This window comes from Rhinolophus sinicus, linkage group LG01, assembly GCF_036562045.2.
Source record: "Rhinolophus sinicus isolate RSC01 linkage group LG01, ASM3656204v1, whole genome shotgun sequence".
Taxonomy (NCBI): domain Eukaryota; kingdom Metazoa; phylum Chordata; class Mammalia; order Chiroptera; family Rhinolophidae; genus Rhinolophus; species Rhinolophus sinicus.
Window position 1 is genome coordinate 108945673 of NC_133751.1, and position 26229 is coordinate 108971901.

A 26229-nucleotide genomic window follows, 5' to 3' on the forward strand; every position below is an offset into this window, starting at 1 on the left:
TTTGTGATTTAATCTTGATGATCATCTTGTAATATTAGCAGTTTCTGAATCATCTATACGATACAATACGGGATACAGATGGTTGAGTGCCACCCCGAAACAGTCAGACTACTTGATCTAGGTGTAGCCTTCATGTTGGGGTTTTCAAAAGCTCCCCAGGTGATTCAGAACCACCATCCTAGACTTGTCCAGTACAGTACTTCCTGGCTATATGTGACTACTTAAATTTAAATTTTAATTCAAATTAAATACACTTTAAAATGCAGTTTCTTCTTTCCATGACACATTTCTTTCTTTTTTTTAAATTGTGACTAAATCCCTTTATTTATTTATTTTTAAAGTTTATTGGGGTGACAATTGTTAGTAAAATTACATAGATTTCAGGTGTACAGCTCTGTAATACATCATCTATAAATCCCATTGTGTGATCACCACCCAAAGTCAGTTCTCCTTCCATCACCAAATGTTTGAACCCCTTACCCTCATCTCCCACCTCCTTTCCCCCTTACCCTCTGATAACCACTAAACTATTGTCTGTGTCTATGAGTTTTTTTTCTCATTTATTTGTCTTGTTCTTTTGTTATTTTTGGTTTATATACCACATATCAGTGAAATCATATGGTTCTCTGCTTTTTCTGTCTGATTTATTTCGCTTAGCATTATACTCTCAAGATCCATCCATGTTGTCACAAATGGTCCTATTTCATCTTTTCTTACTGCCGAATAGTAATCCATTATATATATATATATATATACCACAACTTCTTTATCCATTCATCTATCGAAGGACATTTTGGTTGTTTCCATGTCTTGGCCACCGTAAACGAAGCTGCAATGAACATTGGAGCAAACGTGTCTTTATGAATAAATGTTTTCAGATTTTTTCGGTAGATACCCAGGAGAGGGATTGTTGGGTCATGTGGTAATTCTATTCGTAATTTTTTGAGGAACCTCCACACTGCCTTCCATAACGGCTGCACCAGTCTGCATTCCCACCAACAGTGTATGAGGGTTCCTTTTTCTCCACAGACTCTCCAACACTTGTTACTATTTGTCTTGTTGATGATAGCCATTCTGACTGGGGTGAGGTGAAATCTCATTGTGGTTTTTATTTGCATTTCTCTGATGATTAGTGATGTAGAGCATTTTTCACATGTCTATTTGCCATTTGTATGTTCTCTTTGGAGAAATGTCTCTTCAGGTCCTCTACCCATTTTTCAACTGGGTTGTTTGTTTTTTTGCTGTTGAGTTGCATGAGTTCCTTGTATACTTTGGATATTAGCCCTTTATCGGAGGCACTGTTTGCAAAAATCTTCTCCCATTCAGTTGGTTACCTCTTTATTTTGTCGATGGTTTCTTTTGCTGTGCAGAAGCTTTTAAGTTTCATATAGTCTCATTCATTTATTTTAGCTTTTACTTCCCTTGCCTTTGGAGTCAAATTCATAAAATGCTCTTTGAACCCAAGGTCCATAAGTTTAGTACCTATGTTTTCTTCTATGCAGTTTATTGTGTCAGGTCTTATGCTTAAGTCTTTGATCCATTTTGAATTAATTTTGGTACATGGTGACAGATAGCAGTCCAGTTTCATTCTTTTGCACGTGGCTATCCAATTCTGCCAGCACCATTTATTTAGAAATGAAGAGGCTGTCTTTTCTCCATTGTATGTTTTTAGCTTCTTTGTCAAATATTATCTGTCCATATTTATGTGGTTTTATTTCCAGGTTCTCAATTCTATTCCATTGGTCTATGTGTCTGTCTTTCTGCCTATACCATGCTGTTTTGATTATTGTAGCCCTGTAGTACAAGCTAAAGTCAGGGAGTGTGATACCTCCAGCATTGTTCTTTTTTCTTAAGATTGCTTTGGCTATTCGGGGTCTTTTGTGGTTCCAAACCAATCTGATGATTTTTTGTTCTAATGCTTTAAAAAATGCCATTGGGATTTTGATGGGGATTACATTAAATCTGTATATTGCTTTGGGCAATATGGCCATTTTAACTATGTTGACTCTTCCAATCCATGAGCACATGTCTTTCCATTCCTTTGTGTCTGCTTCAATTTCTTTTAAATATGTCTTGTAGTTTTCAGCATATAGGTTTTTCACATCATTGGTTAAGTTTATTCCTAGGTATTTTATTCTTTTTGCTGCAATTGTGAAAGGAATTGTTTTTTGTATTTCTTTTTCTGAGATTTCATTGTTAGTATATAGGAATGCAATGGACTTTTGTACATTAATTTTGTAGCCGGCAACTTGACTGTATTCGTTGATTGTTTCTAATAGCTTTTTGGTGGAGTCTTTAGGGTTTTCTATATATAGCATCATGTCATCTGCAAAGAGTGACAATTTAACTTCTTCATTCCCAATTTGGATGCCTTTTATTTCTTTCTTTTGCCTGAGCGCTCTGGCAAGGACTTCCAACACTATGTTGAAAAGCAGAGGTGATAGGGGACAGCCCTGTCGTGTTCCTGAACGTAGAGCAAAGGGCTTCAGTTTTTCTCCATTAATTATGAGATTAGCTGAGGGTTTATCATATATGGCCTTTATTGTGTTAAGGTATTTTCCTTCTATACCTATTTTATTAAGTGTTTTAATCATAAATGGATGTTGTATCTTGTCAAATGCTTTTTCTGCATCAATTGATATAATCATATGATTTTTGTCCTTTATTTTGTTTATGTGACGTATCACATTGATGGATTTGCAGGTGTTGAACCATCCTTGTGTTCCGGGGATGAACCCCACTTGGTCGTGATGAATAATCTTTTTAATACATTGTTGTATTCGATTTGCTAGAATTTTGTTTAGGATTTTTGCATTTGTATTCATCAGAGATAATAGTCTGTGTTTTTCTTTTTTTGTGTTGTGCTTACCAGGTTTTGGTATCATGGTAATGTTGGCCTAATAAAATGAGTTGGGGAGTAGTGTACCTTCTTCAATTTTTTGGAAGAGTTTGAACAGGATTGGTATTAGATTCTCTTTGAAGGTTTGGTAGAATTCACTAGTGAAGCCATCTGGTCCTGGACTTTTGCTTTGGGGAAGGTTTTGGATGACTGATTCAATTTCGTTACTGGTGATCGGTCTGTTTAGATTTTCCAATTCTTCATGGTTCAGCCTAGGAAGGCTATATGTTTCTAAGAACTTGTCCATTTCTTCTAGGCTATTGAATTTGGTAGCATATAGTCCTTCGTAGTATTCTTGGATGATCCTTTGTATTTCTGTGACGTCCGTGATAACTTCCCCTTTTTCGTTTCTGATTTTGTTAATTAGTGTCTTCTCTCTTTTTACCTTAGTGAGTCTAGCCAAAGGTTTGTCAATTGTGTTAATCTTTTCAAAGAACCAGCTCTTTGTCACATTAATTTTTCTATTGTCTTTCTGTTCTCTATTTTATTTAGTTCTGCTCTGATTTTTATTTCCTTTCTTCTGCTGACCTTGGGTTTCACTTGTTCTTTTTTTTCTAGTTCTTTATGGTGCAACGTGAGGTTATTTATTTGAGATTTTTCTTTTTTCTAGAGAAAGGCCTGTAATGATATAAATTTCCCTCTTAAAACTGCCTTCGCTGCATCCCAAAAATTTGGGTAGGATGGATTGTCATTGTCATTTGTTTCTATGTATCTTTTGATCTCTCCTCTAATTTCTTCTTTGACCCTGTTGTTCTTTAAAAGTATGTTGTTTAATCTCCATTGTCGGAGCCTGCCGACGAGACGAACGGTTCCTGAAGTGGGGAGTGAGGATTGAGAAAAAAATAGACAAGAGACAAAGATGGGATCGGGAGGGCGAGCAGTTCTAATTAGACTGCAGCGCCTACTTTATTTTTCAGCTTTCTTTTATACACACAGAAACAAGAAGGTTACATAAAGCGGCTGAGGCAGCAAGTACAGATTAGTTATGTTTTCTCAAAGTTTGGCCCTAACTGTTCTTAGACCTTTAGATATTTTCCCATTCCCAGGGTAGCAGGTGTCTGTTTGTTCTTTATGCTTATCAGAGTTCCCCTTAGCGATCCTCCCAACCTCTGCTTGAAGTTACATTTTCTTAACCCTTAATGCTCTGGCTCCCTACACTCCATGTATTTGTGCTTTTTCCTGCTTTCTTTTTGCAGTTGATATCCAATTTCAAAGCCTTGTGATCAGAGAATATGCATGGTATGATTTCAATCTTCTTAAATTTGCTGAGACTGATTTTATGTCCCAATATATGGTCTATCCTTGAGAATGTTCCATGTACACTAGAAAAGAATGTGTAGTCTGATGTTTTAGGATGAAGTGCTCTATAAATGTCAATTATGTCCATTTCATCTAATGTGTCATTTAGAGCTGCTATTTCGTTATTTGTTTTCTGTTTGGATGATCTATCCATAGCTGTCAATGATGTATTTAGGCCCCTACTATAATTGTGTTTTGGTCAATTTCTCCCTTTAGTTCTGTTAGTAGTTGCTTGGTATATTTCGGTGCTCCCTGATTGGGGGCATAAATATTGATGACTGTTATGTCTTCTTGTTGTGCAGTCCCCTTCACCATTATGAAGTGTCCATCTTTGTCTCTTGTTACCTTTTTCATCCTGAAGTCTATTTCATGTGATACCAGTATGGCTACACCTGATTTTCTCTGGGTACCATTTGCTTGGAGTGTCAATTTCCACCCTTTCACTTTGGGTCTATGCTTGTCCTTGTAGCTGAGATGTGTCTCTTGGAGGCAGCATATGGTTGGGTTTAGCTTTTTGATCCAATCTGCTACTCTGTGCCTTTTTATTGGTGAGTTCATTCCATTTACATTTAGGGTGATTATTGATATGTGAGGATATCCTGTCATTTTATCTTTAGTTTTCTGGTAAGGCTGTGTCTCCATTGTTTCTTTCCCGTTTTGTTTTTGTCTATTATTTCTGTGTGGTGGTATTCTATGATGTTTCCCTCTGTTTCTTCTTTTATTACAGTATATATTTCAGTTCTGGATTTTTTTTTGAGTGGTTACCATTAAGTTTATGTAAAAAAAGTTTGATATTTAGAGTATTCCATTTTCTTCAGCACGCTTACTTTCTCCATTCCCATAATCCGGTTTAGGCCTTTACTCTCCCCCTTTTTATGTTTTGGTTGCCACAAATTGTCCCTGTTGATGGTTGAATAGCCTCCTGTAGTGTTTCTTGTAGTGCAGGTCGTGTATTTAAAAATTCCCTCAGCTTCTGTATGTCTGGAAAGGTCTTTATTCCTACTTCATATCTAAAGGATATCTTTGCTGGATATGTTATTCTTGGCTCATAATTTCTCTCTTTCAATAGTTGGATATTTGGTTCCACTCCCTCCTGGCTTGTAGAATTTCTGCTGAAAAATCTGATGATAATCTAATGGGCTTTCCTTCGTAGGTCACCATCTTCTTTTCCCTGGCTGCCTTGAGGATTCTTTCTTTGTTGTTGATTTCAGACAGCTTCAATACAATGTGCTTTGCAGAAGGCCTGTTGGGATTGAGGTAATTAGGTGTTCTATTTGCTTCTTGGATTCGAGGATCCAGGTCTGTCCACAAGCTTGGGAAGTTCTCATCGACAATTTGTTTGAATATATTCTCTGTTCCCTTCTCTCTTTCTTCTCCTTCTGGTATGCCCATTATTCTTATATTGCTCTTTCTGATGGAGTCAGAAAGTTCTTGTAGAGTTCTTTCATTTCTTTTAAGTCTCAAGTCTCTTTCTTCTTCTATCTGTGTCATTTCCAGGTTTCTATCTTCGATGTCACTGATTCTTTCCTCCATCTGGTCAACTCTACTACCTAAGCTGGCTATTTCATTCTTAATTTCTTCTATTGAGTTCTTAATCTCCAGAATTTCTATTTGGTTCTTTTATAAATTTCAATCTCTTTTGTAAAATGCTCATGTTGTTCTTTGATTGTGTTTCTGAGTTCATTAAACTGCCTTTCTGTGTTTTCTTGCATCTCTTTGAGTTTTTTCAGAACTGAAATCTTGAATTCTCTGTCATTTAAATCACATATTTCCATATGTTTAAGTGCCTTTTCTGGAGGCTTTTCACTTTCTTTCTGAGCAGTTTTGTTGCTTCGGTTATTCATGGCAATTACTGATTTATTTCTCTTCCTAGACATCTACAGGAGTGGCTTCTGCAACAGGTTGATAGGAAGCGGTTTTTCTTTTGTTTTCCAGTTTGTTGGTAGAATGTTTTATTTTCTCTCTGACTGCAGCCTTTTTTTATTTCTCACACGGTAGTGCTATGTTTTCTCTGCACTATTCCAGCTTCTCACACAATGAGGGATTACCTGGGAGATGGCTTCTCCTCTGTTAATATTTCACCTGAGTCACAGGGCGCAGTGTCCATGTGAGTATGCAGAGAGCTTTTGATGTTCCAAAGCTCTTCCTGCACCAGATTCAGAGCCCGTGTGTTTCAGCAGTTCTGTTTACTCCTGCAGGGAACTGTCCGGATAGGTGGGGTCAGGGGCGGGGGTGAGTTGTGAGAGGTTGCCCAGAGCCGTGGCAGCGACCACCTCCACAGCCTGTCCTGCTTCCACTGCTCCCTCCCCTTTGCCGGAACTAATTGGGCTGCGAATCTCTGTCTGCGGTCCACAGTTCTCAGAACAGCAAATATTCTGTTCTTTTGCTCTGACACTGCTACTGTTTCACTTCTAGCACCAGGCAGGTGGGGGCGGGGCGAGCTCTGGGAGGGAAGGGAGGGGGCGGCTGGTCTCAGTGCCTAAGGCTTCCGTTCTCTGCTTGGCAGTGAGGGCTTAAACCACCGTTTTCAGCCTTCTTCCCTCAGTCTTTTCTCCGAGGTGTCTGCCGTGAGCGTTGGGTTCAGCCATGTTATATGTTGTCCCCTCAGCCCTGTGGGCCATAAACAGAGCCCTACCAGTCCGAGTTCTTCCCTCTCCCATAGGTGCAGTAGTTCCGGGATGCAGCAAGCTCGGAGCACTGAGCTAGGTCTGCATCCTGCTCCCGCGCCCCTCCGTCTCTGCACTTCTCCCTTCCCTCCTCCCCCGCATGCGCAATTTGCCCCCCTTTTTTGAATTCAGTAGTGGGCCTCTTCATCTTGCCTGTCTGCTGTGCAGGGAGTCCTTTGTGGAGTTATAGTTGTTGAATTTGTTGTAAATTCCAGGGGACATTTCCAGAGGCTCACCTCATCATTTTGATGATGTAACTCCCATGAGTCAAATTTCAAATGCTCAGTAGCCATGTGCGGCTGGTGGCTACTGGACTGGATAGTGCAAATGTAGAACATCTCCATCACTGCAGAAAGCTGTGTTGGAGAGTGCTGCTCTAGGCAATTATCTTAGAACATATTCAAGCACAAATCATGCCAGTGTCTATTCTGTTGTCCAGCAGTGTTGCTTTAACTGCTGTGGTCTAATGAGAAAAGCATAGATACTGATGTCTGACATACTGATATACTTGAGCCAAATAAAGCATGGCACACCTCCCGCTATATTGGTTTTGCAATAGTGTAACTAGAGAAAGTATGCGTGAATTGTGCCACTGGATGGCACACAGACTGCTGTGAGAATACACTTCTCATAAAATGTGTCCATTTCACCAGGTAGACACATGTCACCAGGTATAGGAAAACAATTCAAAAGCTCCAGTTTTGGAAGCACAGAGGCCTAGGTGCAAATCCTAGATCTGACTCTTAGTATTCATGTGATCTACAACAATGAGAGGCTCTTTGATGCTCAATATACCCATGTGCAGAATGGGCACAGATGTCACCCTTCTTAGGGTTATACATATGAAGGTGCCAGGAATACTGCCCAGCACATAGTACATGCTCAAAAAACAAGTTCTATCACTTTCAAAATGCTTGTAAATATGTTTCTAGGGCACATAAAAACCCAGTCACTCATGCTTAGAAAGAGTAGTCACTTCCAAAACAAGTCCTGAGCCCAGTGTGTGCAGCTGTCTGTATGGGCCATGAGCACCTCCTGGGCAGCCCTCCCTGCTCCCACGTGATTCTCTTCAATAAAGCCGACTCATTAAGGCCATAAGTAATTATGATTTATGTTCTAGAACTTTGAAAGTGTTTTCATATAAAAGACTTCCCGGTATAGAAAAAAATTTCCAGTATAAATATGTACTCAAATCATCACTCATAAATTTAGGGAGAAGTCAGCCATAATTACAGAGTAGGGTTTCTCAACCTCAGTACTACAGATATTTGGGGTCAGATAATTCTTTGTTGTGTGGACATTTAGCAGGATTCCATTAGATGCCAACAGCATCCCGCTCACTTATGACATCCCAAAATGCCTCCACACACTGTCAAATGTTTCCTGGTAGGCACCAGTGCTTGAGTTGAAAACCACTGTTCCAGAGTAAGAGGAAAGGTGTGGGGGAATGGATACCTTATGGTTTGTGCACTTAACAACTGCTAGACTTGAATATGCGTTAATTCCATTTAATCCTCAAACAACATTGTGTGGTTGCTATCATATTTTCTTTACATATGGGGAAACTGAAGTCCAGGGATGTTAAGTAATCATCTAAGGTCTCTTGGCTAACAAGTGTTGGAACTAGTGTCCAAACTAGTACTGCTTTGCTAAGGTTAGCCCTTCCAATATTCAATTAAAATAAGAGTTTATTCCAAACACAGAATCTTTCTAGAATCTTACTGGGTTACTAGCTAACCAGTATTTACCACTAAAGTATGCAAGTCTATGGCCTAATTTGAAACTGAAGATGATTATCAAAATAATCATACTGGTTTTGGAATAGATGTTATGCTATTATTTTATGGGAAACACAAACATACAATTGGCCTGCTGAGTCAAGGCCATTCTCGGTTATTACCATAAACCATGACATCAGTGTTAGGAAGGAGGTTATCTTTCTGTTCTCCTTGCTGGAAGCCCACTGTCCTGCATCCAGCTCACCCAATGTCCTGACAGACACAGCTGCCACCTCCATGCCAGCAACCTATGTGTCCTACTGTGTGCAAGGTGCCATGCTCTGCAGTATATACATATTATCTCATGTGATCCTTACTACAGACCTCAGTGGTAGGAATTATCACCCCCATTTTACAGATGAGTAAACTGAGACTCAGAGAAAGCAGGTAACTTGCTGGTAAGTGGCTGAGCCAGGATTCAAAGTCACTGGAGCTCTTGTAATAACTTTTACACAGCCACACCAGCACAGGTTAGAGAGGGGAGGCCCAGGCATCTCTTGGCTTCACTATTCTGGAAACAGCCACACTAGGCAGGCCAAGACCATTCGAGATTCTCCTTCCCCTCACAGCAAAATTAAGGCACACAGTCGTGCAGGTCACTCAGAGCTTACCCACCTAGAGGGCCATTGGTTCCTCTTCGGGATTCAAGTACCATGAAGCATTTATCATGTTTGCTCCAAACAGGAGCATGTAACATCTGTGTAGGGGGCTTGGTCCTCCCAGAGCATAACACAGGAGTGGGAAGAGTCTCTGAAAATTCACTTCTCTAGAAAAGATTATGATGTGGTGGGATAGCTAAGGCAGTCCAAAACGCCCAACTTTACGTGAAAGCTGATTTTCAAAAATTCATTTAAAGGTGCAAAATAAAAAGTTAATAGTATTTCCTCAAAATGTATCAACATTAACCCAAGAGCCTGTGAGAATTATGATTTTTCCAGCACTTGTGGAACTCAACACTGACTTTATGTTGAGTTACACTGGGTTTTACTCTGTGTCTGCAAACGTCAGTTCCATGTCAGACGCAAACCTAAATTTCTGCAGATTGGCCAGTAGAGGGCGCACATTCACTGTGATGGCCCAAAATTTCACAATGAAATAGATTTGAAATTTCTCTAAGGAGAAAAGGAAGAGGAAGGAAGGTTACCCTCACCCATATTACCCTTTTAAAAATGAAGTCACATAATTTTACCCAAAATGCATTCTGAGCTTTCCATCATCAAAACACATGGATATAATAAATACTTATTTAATCTTTATCAAACTGTAGAAAATCTAGTTTATAACTTGTGATAGATCTTACAAAACAACAACAAAAAAATCAAACCTCTGTTCTGCTGTGTGACCTCGGCTAAGTTATATACTTGAATTCCCACTGGAAAATAAAATTGGTGACAATGATAACAACTCCTGACTCCACTGCCACAAGTTTATAGGGAGGATCAGAGTTTGTCATGAGAAGTAAATGATGGGACATAACTATTGATTCCCTTCCCTAATTTCCTTACTAGATGTTTTCATAAAAATCTGTAGAATCGTGTTTATTAAAAAGCAGCATCTTGTTTAGCAAACAAAATTACAATATTTATTATTCTCACAGGTTTCCTTAGACTTTGGAATCAGAGCTGGGTTCAAATCCTATCTTCACACTTACTTGTTTGTGATCTAGATAATGCATTTAACTCTCTGGCTTCCATTCCCCTTCTGTATAGTGAGATACTTAACCCCACTTTGCTAAGATGGCTGTGAACATGAAGTTTGGTGGCATAGAGCAGGGGTTTGGTCACCATGGGCATCCTGTTTATGGACTTTTGGCCACTCACTTTTGACAAGACAACCAGAAACTGTTGGGAACAGATGTAGCTACCTGCAAGGAGTGGCATTACTGCCAACTGAATGGAAAAGGAGCCCTGCTTCCAGTGGCCTGCCATCTTGGGATCAGTTTCCTCTTCTGCTCGAGATTTCTTTCTTCTCTTCTGGCTTTTCATTTTCCCTTCTGATTCTTTCTGTTTAACTGTGAAACCAAAAGTAGGAAATAAGTGTTAAGAGGAGCTTATATCCAAGCTGCCATACGTGAATGTACATGTGCTACAGAGATTTGGGAATGTTCTGGAAGCTCCTTGAAGGTAGAAGTTGTTCTTTGTGCTGCTGCCCCTTCCTAGCAACCAGAAGAGGTATCTAAAAGTGGATAGCTGAACAGTAACCAGTTATGTGCAGGGAGAAATTGAGGGGTGTCCTGATCCCCCACCTGCTACTACCAAGAATGTGGGCAGAAGGGAGCTAAGTTTGCCATGATGACAACAGCACCACAATATAAGTTTTCCTTCAAGTCACCTCTTCACCAAAGAATAGGGTTGAGGTTTGGGCTTTGGAGTTGAACCACCAAAGTTCCAGAACCAGCTCTACCCTTCCTGCAGTGTAGTGCTGGAAAAATACCTTTCCCATTCAGAGCCTCAATTACCTCATCTGTTGCATGGGGGCAACAGCACCTCTTTCTGAGAAGAGTGAGCACCTCTTGCCATGTGCAAAATGAATTGCAGACTAAAGGTAGGAAACAAAAACTTCAAAATTATTAGAATACATAGGAGAATGTACTGACATCTGAATGAGGAAGGATTTCTTAAACATTATCAAAAGTACAAACTACAAAGGAATTGTTAAACAACTGGTGTACAAAAGACACTGTACATACAGTGAAAGGATAAATAACAGATCTCAGTCTGTGAAGTTTAGAATGCATGTAACTGACAATGCATAATCATCCAGAAGATGTGAAAAATAAAGCTTACGAATCAATAAGGAAAAATTTGGAACCCAATGGAAAAATAAGCAAAGAAATAAGAATAGGCAAATCATACATGAGTGTGACCAAATAAGCATATGAGATGCTCTCAACCCCATTAGGAATCAGGAATTAAGCCCCTGACGGTGCCAAGCATGGGTGATAGATAATGTGGAGAAACAAGAATTCTTGTTGAGTGCTGTCAGGAGGGCGACTCAGAGAGTAAACTGGCAGCATCTCCTGAGGGGACAAATGCATTTCCTACACCTGGTGACCTCATTGGGCAATGCCCTAGACTCTCTTGCATGTACACACGGATGTTAGCTATTGCAGTGCTGGTGGCACCAGGAAATTGGTGACAACTCAATGTCTCTCAGTGGGGGACTGCATGGGTGAAGGATGTTACATCTATCTAATGGGGTACTCTCCAGAAGTTGCAATAAAGGAGCTGGACTTACATATATTGACGCGAATAAATCTCAGAAATAAAGTTGAGTGCAAAGAGCAAGTTGCAGGAAGGAATGTGTGGTATGAAATTGTGGACAACAAAGGGGCCACATGTTAAACCTGACAAGCTCAGGAGAATGAAAATCACAACATAGGATGGGGTGAACATAAAAATTCCTAAGGTGGGCCATGGCAGGAAGTCACATCCTTGGCCTGTAGCTTCCTTGACAAAGGTCAATGTTTACCTTAAGTGACTATCTGTTGTCTTCTTGTATCTAAGATAACATGCCCTTGGAATGTCAAGAGTAATCCCTTTTTCCGGAACCCCAGGGGACACAACCCACCACACCAGAGCAGGAAACTACAAAATCTTTCATTGTTATCTTGTTACCAGAATACCATCTCTATGTGCTATAAAATGCTATTAACTATCCTGTACCCACTAATGTCAAAGAAGTGTGTGTCTCTCTATTTTAGTTTTAATCCAATTCCAGAGATTTCCCTGCTTTGCTTTTTCTGACCCCCTTAATCTACAACAAATGGATTTCATGTAACCTTCCTCCTCTGATTCTAATGTATAAAATAAATTGCAAAACAGCCATTTTCCGGAGCATTTTCTCAATCCATTGAGACTTTGCTTCCTGGCAATAGTCATCAGTTTGGCTCAAATAAACTCTTACAAGCTGTCTCTTAGGCTGGATGTATTTTTCATCGACATTACTTGGCGTAGGTGGCAGGATTCCAAGAAGCCCACCCAGGACCACCCTGTGGACCCAGATTCGGTGCTCGGTACCAGCAGGGGCCCATTGTGCCCCAAAGGCTCCCTGCTTCGCAGCGGGTGAACTTGGGTGAGTTACCTCTTGGAATTCCAGGACTTTCCCCTCACTTATGGTAGAGGGTGTGACTTTATTTGTGCTGTTCTTAGAAAATCCTCAAGATGATATTAAAGGATAGGAGTTGAGATGGGTGGCTGGTTTTAATTTTGGTTTTTCAATTGGAATTGCTTACTGCAAGTCTGAACAAACCTTTGCTGGATAAATGAGAGCCTGAACTTGTTCAGCTCCGAAGACAAGGGGCATTTACTCCCTCCAGCCTGAATTTCAGTATTCAGGTGACTAAGAATTTTGTGGAAGTATATGAGGGTACGCCTCAAAACATGCAGTGGCCCCATAGGGAATTCCAACACAACTGTAATTAAATAATTGACTCATTCGGGGACGCGCACATAAAGGCTGGTTACCGAGCGTTCCGAGTCCTCACGGACGTACTAGACAGCCGGGGAGAGAAACCGAGGCACATAAGAGGGTTGAAGCGACTCGGGAGGTGACAGCCCCTCAGTGCTCAACTCATAAGCAGCACACTTCAACCTGCTACACACTATCCCTACAAGTGTGTTCAGACTCTGCAGAAATCTAAGGAAAACTAAAACTAACATGGGAAATCGTGCCTCTAAGGTCGGTAAACCCCAGCCTCCCATTAATACTCCTGCAAGACACATGTACAATTCGTACAGAATTTCAACTTACAAGTACCTACAGAAATGGAAACTTTTAACAAAAAATGATATCAGCTTGAGATGGCTAAAGTGGGGAAGTTTTGAGACTTCCAAATTGAGTTTTTTTTGCGTGCTCAATTGGAAAAATCTGGCTATAAAATTAAACTAAAGGAAAGTGAAGCTTGATTGGAAATTGGAAGCTTCTAGGCGGAGCACAGATAAACTCTTTTCTCTACAGGAAGTTAATAAAGAAATTTTAGAAACTGTCTCTGAACGAAAGAAGGCTTCTGAAGCTGATAAATGCCAACACCGCATTCCCCCCACCCCTTCTCCAGCTGCTCCACTACATCCCTTGCTTTCTGAGCTCCTTTGTCCGGACATACCCCTCCCTTCCCTTCCTCCTCCTCCGCCTCCTTCTGTCTCCTCTATGCCCCTTTCACTACCACTCTCTACAGACCCAGGGGAAATAGGGAATAGAAATTCAGACCAAGATAAAGCAAAACAAAAACAAAAACACACAGAAATTCTGGCAGCTCCCTTCAGGGAGAAGCCGGTCTCAGGCAGAGGGGAACCAGCGACTGTATATGTTCCTTGGACTAGAACAGAATTAAGGAATTTAACTAAAGATTTCCCTGACCCTCTCCACGACCCTGATGGGTTTGCAAAAGAATCTGATTTAACTGTTAGAACATATGATCCTGGCTGTTCTGACCTATTCCAATTGATACACCTATAGGTTTCTGAGAGCAAAGCAACAGCATCGATGAATAAGGTTCACTGGGAAGCTCCTGTAGATGACTTCTTAAAACAAAGAAAGACAGACCAAGGAAAATACAGGGAACTAGCCCGCCAGCTTTATCAAGCTGTATCTGAGATTTTCCCCCAGAAAATAGACTGGACCAAGGTCCAGCAATGTAAAAGAAGGCCTGATGAACCAGTACTTGATTTCTTTGAATGTTTCATAAAAACTTTCAAACAGTACTCAGGTCTGTCTCCAGTTTTAAGGATCAGAATGATCCTGTACTAAATTCGGCTTTTTTGCAAGGACTGGATGAAGACCTTGTAATGCTGATTAAACAGCAAAAATTAAATTGGTGAACTACATGTACTAATGGACTGGCAATTGTGGCTGATCAACTACCTAAAACTATTGAAAAGAGAGAAGGACTAAAGCTGCCAAATCATGAACTTACAGCTTCAGCAATTAAGCCGTCAGATCAGGCCTCCCAGAGGTCACGTAGACAAGGGGAGAGAGGAGTCTGTTTTTGTTGTCGAAAGTCAGGTCACCTTAAGGATTGTAGAAAACTGAAATGGGATTTAGAAAAAGAAAAGAACAGAAGCAAGCACAGGTTTGCTGAGGACTGAGAGGATATTTCCCCTTCTTGCAAATGGTTTAGGAGAAATCGAAATTATCACCAAAGGGGAAATTACTAAGGCCCCTGTAGATACTGGGGTTACTTTGTCTGTTCTTAATGCTCCCCAGCCAAGTTGCCCTCTCCCCTGGAGTAAAGCTTCTCTACAAATGGTAGGGCTATTAATCACCAATGTCTGTTTTTAAATCAGAACCTGTTCCCTTCCAACTAGGAAATGTTACTAATTAAATGTTAAAATGTTACTATATTACTAGTTGTTACTAGTTATTTTTACTAAATCTGCCCCAATTCACCTGACAGGGGGCGATTTTCTTGAAACCCATGATGCCCACGTATCCTTTTCCCAGAAGAGTGACATGTATTTAGAACTAAATGATTCAGCTACTGAACCAATTGGGAAAGTAGTGATTGTAAAGGAACCTCCGCAGAGGAAACTAACCTTGAGACTGGACAATTATTGCAGGACATCCCAGTGCAACTTTGGGCCCTTTCCAGTACAGATATTGGCGAGATGAAGTCAGCCTCTCCCTACTAAAATAACCATAGACTACACTGCCTCTACCTAATATTCACCAATATCCTTTGAGACCTGATGTACTAGCTGGAATTAAACCCATTATATAGGATTGTTTAAATAGGGGGCTTATAATTCCCTGTATGGGCCCCTGTAATTCTGCTATTCTTCCAGTAAAGAAACCAAATGGAAAAGGATGGAGATATGTACAGGATCTCAGAGCAATAAATAAAATAGTCATTCTGAGACATGCTGGGTTCCAAATCCACATACCCTATTATCAGCCTTTCCTATGGACTGCCAATATTTTCCAGTAATAGATTTATGTAGTGCCTTTTTCAGCATTCCTGTTAAAAAGGACACTCAATATCTCTTTGCTTTCACCTGGGAAGATCGCCAATTTACTTGGATTGTGATGCCCCAGGGGTCTACGGAGAGTCCCACCTATTTCTCCCAGATATTAAAGGCTGATTTGAATGATGTTTATTTTCCCAGAGATTCCACACTAATCCAATATATGGATGACTTACTTTTATGCTCTAGGACACTACTAGATCCCCAAAAGCACACAATTTACCTGTTACAACAGCTAGCTCTAAAGGGACATATGGTCTCAAAGGAAAACTTCAATTTTGTTTGCCCCAAGTAAAATACATTGGCCATCTCATATCCAAAGATGGGCTACTGATTAACCCCGAAAGACTCAAAGGAATGTTATCCTTTCCCCTTCCAAAAACGGAAAAACAGCTTAGAGGATTCCTGGGTCTAACTGGATACTGTTGCAATTGGATCCCAAATTTTTCATTAATGGCCCAGCCTCTATATGCTTTATTAAAATCAGATCAATCTGATCCACTTCAATACAACCCAGAAGGGAAACAAGCTGTAAAGATGCTAAAGGAAAAAGTATCTAAAGCTCCTGCTCTGGGACACCCTAATTATAAGCTTCCTTTTTCCCTTTTCATACATGAAAACAAAGGAAATGCTTTGGGAGTTCTAACTCAGAAACGCGGAGACCATCATAGACCTATAGGATATTACAGTCAGCAATTGGACTCCGTAGCCAAAGGGCTCCCTCCTTGCATGAGGGCCGTCTCTGCTACAACCATAATATGCAAACAAACAGAAGAGGTAGTTATGGGCCCTCTTTTAACTACTTACGCTCCTCATTCTGTTGAATCCTTACTGAACTCTCACCATACTCAACACTTTTCTGCCAGTTGACTGGCTCCTTATGGAAGCACTCTTGCATTCTGCACCTAATATTACTTTAACTCGATGCAACAGTCTTAACCCCAGCAACTTTATTACCCTCTTTACAGGAAGAAGGCACCCACAATTGTGTTTTGCTTAGTGACCACCTTCTTGTTCCCAGAAATGATTTACAGGAAACCCCTGTTTGTGATGCTGACTTAGTTTGGTTCACAGATGGATTTTATCTCAAAGATGAACAGGGACATCACCAAGCTGGATATGCAGTAACTCCCATGGTGGATAATTGAAAGTTCTTATTTACCTGAAGTAAGATCTGCCCAGCAAGCCGAATTAATGGCTCTAACTCGGGATTGTCAATTGGCCAAAGATCAAGTAGCCAATATGTACACTGATAATTGCTATGCCTTTGGTGTAGCTCACGACTTCAGAATGTTGTGGAAGCAGTGAGGCTTCTTAACTCCCTCAGAGCAATCCATAAAGAATGGAAAACAGGTTTCAGAATTACTAGAGGCCATACAACAACTGAGACAATTGGCAATTATCAAAATTTCAGGACCTTCTAAAGCTGCCACCATGGAAGCAAAAGGAAATCACTTAGCCGATGCTGCAGCTACACAGGCAGCATTGAATAGTCAAAATATCCCGACCTGAGAATGCCCCTCACTTCCTATTAAATCAGTAAGACTTTCTTTTACAGTTACAAAGGACAGCCACAGAGGAGAAGAGAATATGGCAACAAAAAGGGGGAACATTTGACCCAGTCAAACAGATAAGTCTTGGACCCAATCAAAAACCAGTCTTACCTACAGGGGCTCAACTACCTATACTTCAATATGTGCATGAGCTCACACACTGGGGTCCTGAAAACATGTTATGGAGTAAACAATATTACTGGAAACGTTCTCCCACTGTAGCTCATAAAGTGTGTGGCAAATGTTCTATCTGTCCGAAATACAACCCAGGAAAACCATTCCATGGATCCCAAGGACATTTCCCACTTCCTTTAGGCCCATCTGAGGTATGGCAATTGGATTTTATCCAAATGCCACCATCTCCAGGATACAAATATATGTGTTATGATTTATATGTTTTCTCACTGGGTTGAGGCATTCACTTACAGGAGAGCAACAGCCTTAACAGTAAGTAAAATGCTTTTGGAAAAAATAATTCCCAACCGGGGAATTCCCTCTGAGTTACTTAGTGACTAAGGGACTCATTTGACTGGACAAATAACACAATCCATCTGTAACATTTGGCCTATTCTACAGCATTTTCATTGTGCTTGTCACGCCCTGTCCTCTGGATTGGTGGAACATACCAATGGTACAATCAAAATTCAACTAGTCATAATTTCAGAAGCTTTTAATCTTCTGTGGCCTAAGGCTCTCACTGTTGTGCTCCTCAACCTGAGATCTATTCCTTTTGGTAACATAGGCTTTCTCCTTATCAAATAGTCACTGGTTGCCCTATGCATCTGGATGAAGGGACATATGAACCAACCTTACTAAAAGGAGATAGCTTAAAGGGATTAATAAATTAGTAATTGATTCATTTCAGAGTGCGCTCCTGGGAGACGAAGACTTCAAAGACCATGGTTTATAACCAGGAGATTTTGTCTACTGGAAAAGACATCAAATAAAAGATTCTCTCCAGCCTCGTTGGAAGGGACCTTATCAGGTGTTACTAACTAATCCATGTGCAGCCAAACTTAAAGGAGTTAATTCATGGATTCACATTTCTCACTTTAAAAAGGCACCTAACAGTGAATGGACATCTACTCCTGTCTCTGACACTCGCCTCTGTCTACAGCGGACATTGAAGACTCAAGGATGAGAAGCCTCTGACATCAAAGGCAGACAGCTATCCCAAGACATCAATAAGGCCTATATACCCACAAATTGATGCTGCACCCAAAGACGCTTATTTAATCATTTTTTTCCCTTAACTAATAGTTAAACTTGCTCCTTAAATTTCCCTCAAACCTTACTCTTATATCACCTAATTCTTGAGCTATATCAAATGGTTCTTTTCTTGTTGTTATCCTTCTTATGGTTTCCTAATAGAAGCAGTGTCTGCTTCCCCAGACCCCCGCTTACTGGAGATGAAAAACTTGGGTACCTGCTGATCTTTCCCATTTACTAGACAGTGATGTTCTCATGATCAGTTATGATACTGAGGCTAAGGCCTTGTTGGCCACGCATCGGCCCTCTCCTACTTTGGTACATTATTTTTTTGGGTGTATCTATTATAAAGAACCCATCCTGAGCAAGTACTTTCAAGAACATTTCCCTGGTAATTCCCCTGGTAGAATTATATATGGATCTAATTTAGATGAGTATTGTATACCTATAGGAATGGATGATAACAAATTAAGGGAAAAGGCTTGTAGCAGCCTGCCCTGTCATAGTATAGCTTGTCCTCCAAGCCACTAGCCATGCTCCTATGGCTGGATGCCCGTAAAATGGGAAAAAATAAATGGGTCCCCATTTCAGAAATTATTGGAATTACTTGGTGGGTAGATATGTCTGTTAAGTACCCCTCCCTCTTTGCATCCTGGACACTTATGGGAAGCCCTATGGAATACTCAAACTCTAGCTCATTTAGCGGTTACTTCTACTCATTTAATTATGGTATGGGAGACTCAACATTTTTGGGTCCATTAAGTATACCCCAATTGCTCCCAGGCCATAGGCACCCAAGGCAGCAACATTCCTGGTGGGTCCAACAACACTGGCCGTCTCTAAGAAATAAGAGGGAGATACTTGGAGGATTGGGAGCTGGCCTTGGCGTTCTGGGGCAAGCTGAATTTGCAGCTAATGAAGAACGTCATTCATTAGAAAAGGACTCTTTATCTAAAATAGGCCAGATAGAGGGAATGTTATTTCAAGAAGGAAAAGGATGGGAAGCAGCATGGAAAGACAATGAGGACCTAGCTAAATGGACAGAACAATCAATCAAATTTCATGCACAAACCCAGCAATGGGAATGTGCCTTTACCCTGACTCAACAGGGCCTATTATCTATGCTAATACAAATGGAATCTGAAGTAGCTATGAAACACTGGCTAACTATAATGGGCACCCAGCCAGACACTTGTGGGACTCTTATGGTTCCCTGGACTTTGGAAAATTTTGGATGGCAAATGTGATCTAAGATGTTGTATCTTAAAAACACAAGCACCTCGGTTAAATCCTAAACTCAGATTTTCAGTAGTTCAACTTGCTGGCATAGGGACCATCCTTAATAATACTAGACTACTCCCAATGGGAAGTAGATGGGCCGTATTAAATAATAATAAAAATTGGGAACCCATCTCATTATCTGATTATGAAAATCGAAAAGGTAAATGGTTATGTCTCCAATCAATAAAGAATTCTGAATTTACCGAATCCTGGCCTATTGTATCCACCCCAACAAATAATAATATATGGTATACGGGAAAGGGAGTTTTTTGTTGGGAAGGGTTAGAAAATTCTGTCATACTAACTGACTTCTATTGTAATATACCAGGTTTGCAGTAAATGCTACAGGAATATGGTGTAATACTAAAATCATAGGCAAATTATTTTGCCTGAGGTTAATGAAACCTATAATAATATAGATACTGAAAATTCAGTTTACTGGGAAATTGAATTAAATCCTCTCCATGAAGTCATTTCTATGGAAACTAATTGGCCAGAAGAAAAATTAGAACTTCTAGATATGAAATAACAGACAATCTTCATTCATCTGGCCAAACTTATCGTAAGGTACAAACAGCAGTAGACGAGGGAGGAAAACATTATTAGCTTAATAAAAAATTATGATAAAGCATGTAAAGGGTTCTTTCGATGGCTAGGATGTTTATTCTCCTCAGACTCATATTTATCTAATATTGGACATTTTCTGCTTCTCATCGGTGTTACCGGTTTAATACCGTTGCTCTTTGCCCTAGTTTGTAAATGTTACACTAGATGCAAAAAAACAAAACATAAGATTAACAGAAACAAAAAACGATCATGATAGCTCAAAGATTAGAAATGATCCAGAATATATTTCATGAAGACATATAGGATCTGACTGCCTCCCATTTGCTCACATTTTTTTTAAACAGAATAATTCGGCCTTAACTGCCATCTAAGGTTATGGTCTTGCCCCACCCCCAATGGTCCAGCATTCAACATGATAAATGCTGACACTAAGCCTTCCTAGCACCGTGGGACCACACTATCCAACAAAAGGTTGGTTATCAATGTATCCTTCAGATTAATTTATGACCAAAATGGGGAACTGTGGATGGAAAAGGGGCCACATGTTAAACCTGACAAGCTCAGGAGATGAAAAGAACCATAGGATGGCATGAACATAAAAATTCATAACTAAGGTGGGCCATGGGGTGAAGTCACATCCTTGGTCTGTAGTTTCCTTGACAAAGGTCAATCTTTACCTTAAGTGAAGATTGTCCTTTTGCATCTAAGGTAACATACCCTTGGAATGTGAAGAATAAACCCTTTTTCTGGACCTCCTAGGGGACACAACCCACCACACTAGAACAGGAAACTACAGAATCCCTCATTGTTATCGTGTTCCCCCAAATACCATCTCTATGTGCTATAAAATGCTATTAAGTCTCCTGTACCCACCAATGTCAAATAAGTGTGTGTCTCTCCATTTTACTTTTTATCCAATCCCAGAGATTTCCCTGCTTTGCTTTCTTCCACCCCCTTAATCTACAACCAATGGATTTCAGGTAAACTTCCGCCTTTGATTCTAATGTATAAAATAAGTTGCAAAACAGCCATTTTCTGGCGCATTTTCTCAAGCCGTTGAGACGTGCTTCCTGCCAATTGTCATCAGTTTGGCTAAAATAAACTCTTAAAAGCTTTCTCTAAGGTTGGATGTATTTTTTGTTGACAAAATCATTTCTGAAACTCATAAAACCACAAATCAATACCATGTTGTATGAAAGTGCGAGAAAGAATGGGGTAGCAGGAAGGATTACACCAGATTCTATCTCAGTATAGGGTATGCTTCTTAAAAGTACAGGATGCAAAGGGGACTGAAACTGTATCTGTAAACTTTTATTTCTTAAAAAAAAAAGAAAAAAGAACAAGAAATGAAGGACACTTATAACAAAATGATAAAACCTACCATATTTTGCTGTGTATAAAGCACACTTTTTTGCCCAAATTTGTGAGGGAAAAATAAGGATGCGCATTATTCATGGGTAGTACTCATTCTGCATCTAAATCAATAATGATGTCCATATGCAAAATAATACCGAGGAATACAATAATCGGTTTTGTTGAACTTATGATGAACGTGCAACGAGGAAGAGTTCTTGGCCTTCTATGATGCGTAAATATAGATTTGTTACCCGTACATAAAATTTCTTGTACCTTGTATCTGTTCTTGTGTTTTGTAATTATTTGTTACATAAAATTTCTTGTAGTATGTTACAAAAAAATGCTAAAACTCCTTTATAATAACAAAAACAAGTACCAAAATGTAAACAAATAAACATTTGAATTAAAAAATTAAAATGAAAGATTTTTTTCCCTGAAAGTTTGAGCCAAAAATGTGGGTGCACATTATACACGGGAGCACATTATACACGGCAAAATATGGTAAATAGTGGGTACATTGTTGTTATAGTTTTCTGTGTACTTTTCTCTCTTTATGTAAAGATAAAAAGAATGGTTTGAAAACCTCATTAAAATGCTCAAAGAACATAAAAAAGGAGTGAGGTTGTTTATCTGGAAAAGAGAAAACTCAGAAGGAGCTGAGAGGTGTTCAGATATGAAAGTGTGGACTAGTCTTTTAGGGCCTTAAAAATAGGAAAGGATATTATTCACTGTGTTTCCAACACCTAGTAGACAGCCTGACTCAAGCCATCATTTCTCTCTGCAACTTCAATGTTGAACTAGAACTAGGAAAAGCAGACTAACTGAATGAGAGTTAAGGAAATGACTTGTAACATTCACAGCTGAATGAATGGGAAATGGCCATCCCAGGAGACAGCAAGTGTATCTAGAATTTTCTGCCTCATACTGGAAACCCAACTGCTTGCTGAAAAACTGACGAGGAGATCTAGGCCAAGAATGAGGTAGATTTACTGACTTCTGAGGATCTTTGCTTCTCTACAGTCTGTCACTAAGATTTCATGTTTCTGCATGAGTAGTTCCTGCAACCTGGGATGCTATTTCCCTCATCCCACTATAAGAAGCAAATAGCTTCCTATCTTCCAAGGAGAGTCTTTCCATATCCCCCACTTCTCCGTGCTTCCTCAACATACCACATACCTACCCCTACCATAGCATCTATCACATAGAATTGTTATTATTTGTTTGAAAGTCTCCAGTAGACATTAGAGATTTTCATGTTTCCCAAATTCACAACACCATGGATCAGGAGCACACAAATACTGGAAGAGTTGGAAGGGAAGTGACAGAGGGCGTAGCTGGGTGGGATAATGAGGGTAAGTGAATGGGATGAAATGGGATTGGGTGGTTGGACGGATGGACAGACAGATGTTAGGGGATGGAAGGATGAGGTGAGATAGAAGGGATAAGTTGAAAGTATATGTAGTATTCTTTTATTTTGAGTAACATTTGGTCAGATATCACAGAATCTTATTGAAATATTTGGAATTTGAAATATTTCATAATTCTTCCAAGTCTAGTTATAAAATTCCAAAATCCCATCCTTACTTTGAAATTTTTGCTTTTCTAATATGTTTGTTAAGCTGCTAAATGATGGTCTCTCAATGAATTTCTTCATCTCCATTACAGTTGCCCCTCCCAAAGAAATAGTTGGTAGTCTTGAAATATTCCATCTAGAAAATTCACAAAGAGAAAAATAAAGGTGAAAAATAATCAGATAGATCTAAGAATCTATTTGTTGGATTAAATGTGAGCAGATTAAACAAAAATCACAGTGCAGCCTTTCGCCCAAGGCTTCTCAAGTTTCCACACGCATATGAATCACCTGGGAAAGCTGCTAAATAAGTGCAGAGTCTGGATCAGTAAAGCTGGGGTGGGCCTGACACGCCACATGGCTAACAGGCTCCCAGTAACAGTGATGCCTGGTCTGCAGACCACACATGTGCTACCAATTTCTAGAAAATATAATAGAAAATAATATATTTTTTAATAAAAGCAACTGAAATTCTAAAATACCCGGGAATTCATTTACAGGCATCATCCACAACATCTATAGGAAGAAAAGTAACTCTATCAATAATGCCACAAAGGAGCTGCTGAAGTATGATAACGGATGGGAGAACTGCATGATGTAAAAATGTTAATTTGTTTCCAAATTAATCTATAAATTCAATGCAAAAGCAATTTTTTTAAATTGACTCTTTTTCAATGACATTTTCTCTTGGTTGTCCCCATCCTATTCCCCCAAGTAACCAGCTGGGCCTCCATTCTACTCCTAGTCTCCACAGCATCCAAGGGAACTCCTTCTCCAGACCCTTCTTAGGCTCCACAAGGCTCCAAGAGCAACTGCCCTCCCAGAAGGGCAGGCTATGGACTGGTAACCTAAAGATATGGGTTGGGGTCCTGGCTTTACCAACACTCTCAAGATTCCCAAGAACTTTGTGCAAATTACTTACCTAGTCATCTTGTAGAGAACATGGAGCTAGCAATACCACCTCACAGAGTAATCATTATGTGGATTACATGAGACAAAGTAATGCATGACAGAGCACAGTGCCTGACATATAACACGTGCTCACAAACACAAGCATTTCACCCTCTGTTCCTTTCATTTCACCGGGATTGCATGAGCTCCAACATAACTGAAGTTACTAAAAGTCTACACCACTCATGGTGGAAGTCTACAGGGCTAGTATAAGAGAGGGCTACACTCCCACTCCCCAAAATGACATGGGTCCATTCTTACCCAACTGTAGCAAGATCTTCCGTTCTGAGTAGCTTTTCATATTCCTCAGTGCTCTTGGAAAGGGTTTCAGGCTCTGCTGCATGAGAACCTGACAATTAGCAAAGGTCTCCAAACTTCTTGTTCCACACTAGTTCACTAAGAAATGAGGGTTCTTTACACATTTTGTAACACTAGCCCCAAACAGCAGGCCTGGTATGTGGTGAGCATTTAGTCAACAAGTTAATAATAAATGAGTACATGAGTGAATATACAGACTAATTATGATTATTTGGACAAATGGAGGCAAGAGGAGGCCTCCAGTTCTTTATATGATACCCCGTAAATAAAAAAAAGAAGAAGAAAAGCCTATTAATTTCAGTTGTCCACCTTAGCACTGTTTACATAGAATATACTCAAAACACTCCCAGCTTCCTAAGTTCCCACCTATAGGGAATGATTAAGCAAATTGCAGTATTACCAGCAGATGAAATATTATTTAGTCACCACAAATGAAGTTTATGGCAAGTTTTGAAGGAAATAGGAAAGTGCATGTAATGACATGTTACTCTCAGGATCCAAGATAACCTCATCTATGGAAAAAAAAACCTTAGAAGAAAAGGAATTTGCCATAACATGACAACCAAAATATTACAATGCCTGTTCCTAGTCATGGAATTATATTTTCCCTTTTACTTTTCCATAGTCATTAAATTTTCTAAAAAACACTTATATAACTTCTACAGTCAGAAAAGTTCTTTTGTAAGCCACAAAATAAAGAAAAATAATCAACAACAAAAAGTGAGTCATGCAGAGAAAGCAGCACTTGCTTTGGCAGCGTGAACCAGCATTGGCAGAAGCAGCTGGTACACATGAAGGGCACTAGTGCACACATACTACACCAGTGTCACCAATCACTTTCCCTGCCATAGTTTGCACTTGGCTTGTCCACAAAGATCATCTCCACTCACCATGCAAAGACTTTAAGTGTTTTCCTGCTTTTGCTTTTTCTGGTTTTCCTGGAGCACACGCCTGGTCCCACTCCTCTTTCACATGAATGCCCCGTTCAAACAATTTTTTCTGATTTAAAACCAAATGTCGTACTTCCTCTAGAATGCATGAGAAAAAAGAATAATTGACTCGATCAACCAGAAATACTTTTTGAAAACCTACTAGTATATGACAATCCCTCTTTTGGTGTTTGAGATAGAGCAATGGATTAGAGAGGAAAGGCCCCTGACCTCCGTGAGTTGTTGCCTAAGGGGCTGCAGCTTTGAAATACCAGGAAATTTAAACCTCAACTGGCAATGTCTTCTTCCATATAAGACCATTAAGCACTCAATATATGTTGTTTCATTTAATCATTACACTTCACTTTAAGGAAGGCATTACCACTTCTCCATTTCACAGATGAGGATCTGACACTTAAGTAACTTTCCTGTGGTCAGAGAGCTGGCTTTAGCAAAGCCAGGACTATACCCAGAGCTTCTTGTTCCCAGCTATGGTGATGACCCCTCCACATCTTTCATTTCTGTCAGTACAGGGCTTTGCATGCACATGGCAGCAACGAACATGTGTGGAATAATGAATGAGCAGAGGGAGTGAGTGGATGAAGAGAGATAATGGAAGGTGCAAGAAAGACGTGGGGAAAAAGGTGAAATTGAGTTCTGTGTTAAAGGATGGATAACAATTTGGAGAAAGAGATGAGGCTAAGAGCCCCCTAGGTATGGCCAAATACCTGAAGACGGATCCCACAATGAGGAAAAGCCTAATGTCTTCAGGGACCAGGGGATGGACCAGGTCTGAAGGTGGGAATGGCAACAAGAAAGGAGCCTTAGGGAACAGATTGCATGACTGGACTCAGAAGTCAGAACTTGGTTCCCTAAGGCACTGGGCAGGGA

General features: G+C 40.0%; 1 protein-coding gene across 1 annotated transcript in view; it reads right to left on the bottom strand.

Annotated features, from left to right (window-relative positions):
• Nucleotides 1-26229, bottom strand: part of CFAP92 (cilia and flagella associated protein 92 (putative)) — a 135937-nt gene that overhangs the window by 100785 nt on the left and 8923 nt on the right. The window contains exons 5-8 of the mRNA XM_074334299.1: nucleotides 25300-25437; nucleotides 24353-24440; nucleotides 23155-23279; nucleotides 10507-10653 (exon numbers count right to left, since the gene is read on the bottom strand). Coding sequence (XP_074190400.1) covers nucleotides 10507-10653; nucleotides 23155-23279; nucleotides 24353-24440; nucleotides 25300-25437 — 498 coding nt within the window. The remainder of the gene's footprint in view (nucleotides 1-10506; nucleotides 10654-23154; nucleotides 23280-24352; nucleotides 24441-25299; nucleotides 25438-26229) is intronic.